The 3,062-nt window shown below is 33.1% G+C and overlaps 1 protein-coding gene across 1 annotated transcript in view; it reads left to right on the top strand.

Annotated features, from left to right (window-relative positions):
• Positions 1-1,878: 1,878 nt before the first annotated feature.
• LOC136852639 (uncharacterized) overlaps positions 1,879-3,062 on the top strand; it is an 11,752-nt gene continuing 10,568 nt past the window's right edge. Inside the window, exon 1 of the mRNA XM_067127574.1 lies at positions 1,879-2,034. Within this exon, the coding sequence (XP_066983675.1) occupies positions 2,020-2,034 (15 nt within the window). The 5' untranslated portion in view covers positions 1,879-2,019. The remainder of the gene's footprint in view (positions 2,035-3,062) is intronic.

The raw sequence follows: 3,062 nt of genomic DNA, 5'->3' as shown, positions 1-3,062 counted from the left end.
ATTCAATATTTGATACCTAAATTACGTACATGGACGTCAAGGCAGGAGAAAAGGAATGAAATAAAAAAACATTAATTTTAATTTGGGCAGTTGTTTGGTTTTAGAATCTGCTCGCTTTTCTTGGTTTTAATGAGTTGTTGTGCCAGTGTCAAGGTATAGGAATTTTGCTATAGCGACTTGCAGAAAAAAGCTGCACTTTGCACCTGCATTTCAAGTAAATTTTAGGTAAAGGTAATTGTATGTGTACCTGTATTATATACACACACGTAAGTATACATAATATATATATATATATATATATATATATATATATATATATATATATATATATATTTATATATACTGTATATATGCATATATTTATACATATATATATATATAAATGTGTATATATATATATATATATATATATATATATATATATATATATATATATGTGTGTGTGTGTGTGTGTGTGTGTGTGTGTGTGTATGTATGTATGTATATAAATATATAAATATATATATATATATATATATATATATATATATATATATATATATATATATATATATATATATATATATATATATATATATATATATATATGCATACATGGCTCACTGCTACCCAGAACTTAACATGAAATTCCCACGTTGTTCAGCTTTCAAAAATGCGCTGCCCAAAATAGCACTGTTGCGACATTCACTAAATTAAGGTGCTATTAGATACGTAGGCCTACAACTCGCAACTTATTTCTTTTATCAAGAAATATAAAGATATTTCGATAGTCAACTTTCAAAACCTGTTTCTAGAGTATCTCAAGAACAACTATCGAATTGTGGCTTAAGTTTCCAAATTTATGTTTATCCACTGAATATCAACACCTATATTTATAAGCACTGTGCAACGATTCTTTTGCAAACTTTTATGTGGACACTTTTGCAAGTTTATATTAAATAAAGACAAAAGTTCAGGCCTACAAAATTTGCTGTTTTATAATTTAGTTCAGAATATATATATATATATATATATATATATATATATATATATATATATATATATATATATATATATATATATATATATATATTATTGAATTACGATTGTATTTATCCGAGCGGATATGCCGGAGATAGTTTAATGTGTATTCCTCATTGCCACGGCCACAGTTCACGTATTATAAAGGATTATATTCAATTGGTGCGTTCTTCTGAAAAGTGTAATGTTAGCCCAATGAACTTTAAAACAAAAAACGAAAAATACTATAAATCCTCATAAACGAATAATTGTCACAACTAGTAACCTGCAGAAGTTGACTTAGCAAACCTGATTTCTGAAAAATGCCAGCGTACTTAAACCCACTAACCTGAATAAATCCTAATTTGAAAGTGAGAGTCTTGCCATCCTACTGGTCACTTCTACCCAGCAGGTCACTCTCCCTCTGACGGCGGACCGTTAGCTCTGGTTGATACAAAAAGCGGATCAAACCACAGAACCTGTTTCAGGTTTGGGCTTGGTTTGTACCCCCTCTGGCCCACCCCCTACCCATCCCCCTTCCTCCATGTCCCGTCTCCGTGCATGACACACATCCAGATCTTGGAGAGGGAATTCCTTCGATAGTGAAAGAGCCGTTTGCTTCGTTAATGAAGGCCCCTGAATCAGTCTCATGCCGTCAGCCAAGAGCAGATGACAACTGGCTTTTAGACCTATGGAAGTCAAGGATGCAGTCAAAAAAATAAAAGCCATGTCATGCAAGGGCACCATGCATAGCGATAAAGGTCACCTAAATCATGACCTCTCTTATGTCACAATAGAGAATGGAGACCCGGTGGCGGGAGTGAGGCCACTACAAGAAGAAGGAGAAGCGGAAGGTATATAAGAGCAAGCACCGAAGCTCCCAGCTTCACACAGGTGTTGTGTCGGTGTCCCGTAAGGAGGTGGACTGGGACCTCCGTTTGTTTTTGTCTGACGAAAGATATTCGAGTGCAAAAGTGAAATCGACTGACCAGGAAGGTGTTTAATTAACATAATTCAACCATGTTCAAGATTTTGGTGAGTTGAACTGTCTCTTACTATGACGGCGCATAATAGAGATGCAGACGTTAAAAGGTGTGTGTATGAATGTTTGGATAAATTTGAAGGCGTTTTTTATGCAGAAGTATAATGAGTACATTAACTTAATAATGACAGAGAAGAAAGAAAACTTTATTATTAGATATTGTGTGAATGTAAGATGTATAATTACACTAAATTGCAAATGCTCAAACGTTTACTTTTACTTCGATGCCATTTATGATAATGATAATGCACGTTATATATATATATATATATATATATATATATATATATATATATATATATATATATATATAGATCGATAGACAGATAGATAGATAGATAAATAGATAGATATTAAGCGGTTTCCCTAATAAGGTGCCGAAAAATGACAGTATGTTTCAGACTTGATAAAATTCCCACAGCGACACCACATTCCTCCATTCCTGCACGTCCAACCCATTGTCTATTCCCACAACCCAAAAATATCAATGAAACGCCTTTTTCATGTTATGAAGCCGGTCAATCCGGAGGGAGCTGTTACAAAATTCTTACTTGAAAACCGCGCATAAAAAAAAAAAAAAAGAATACTTTCGTTTGAATACTTTTCAGTACAAAGAATTGTCTTGGAAACTTTTTCATTTAATTTTTTTTTTTTTTTTTATCTAGTTCTAGAAGTCAAACCACTTTTACCTTCGATTTGTTACATAACTGTTTCGACCTTCTGGTACAATGACAAACCTGTTTCCGATGTGAAGTGGTTTTTTTTTTCTAGAAATCTGTCGCTTATCATAATAAATATTCAAAACGTGTGCCTTTCGACATTTGTGACATTATCAGAATGTATGGATTTGGTCACTATGACATGACAGTTATTCTTTTTTTATTTTCTTTTAAAATTTATGCTGTTTACCTTCATGTTGGGTGAGTCCAGAGGGAAAACCAGGCTCCTGGTCTCTGCCTGATTCCTGCTTCATCTGCTGAATATAAAATGAGCCTCTGTGCAAAAGCTCTCACAACATTAG

Source organism: Macrobrachium rosenbergii, chromosome 25 (assembly GCF_040412425.1).
Source record: "Macrobrachium rosenbergii isolate ZJJX-2024 chromosome 25, ASM4041242v1, whole genome shotgun sequence".
Lineage (NCBI taxonomy): Eukaryota > Metazoa > Arthropoda > Malacostraca > Decapoda > Palaemonidae > Macrobrachium > Macrobrachium rosenbergii.
Note: the sequence above shows the minus strand (reverse complement) of the source record. Positions and strands in the feature narration are given on the sequence as shown.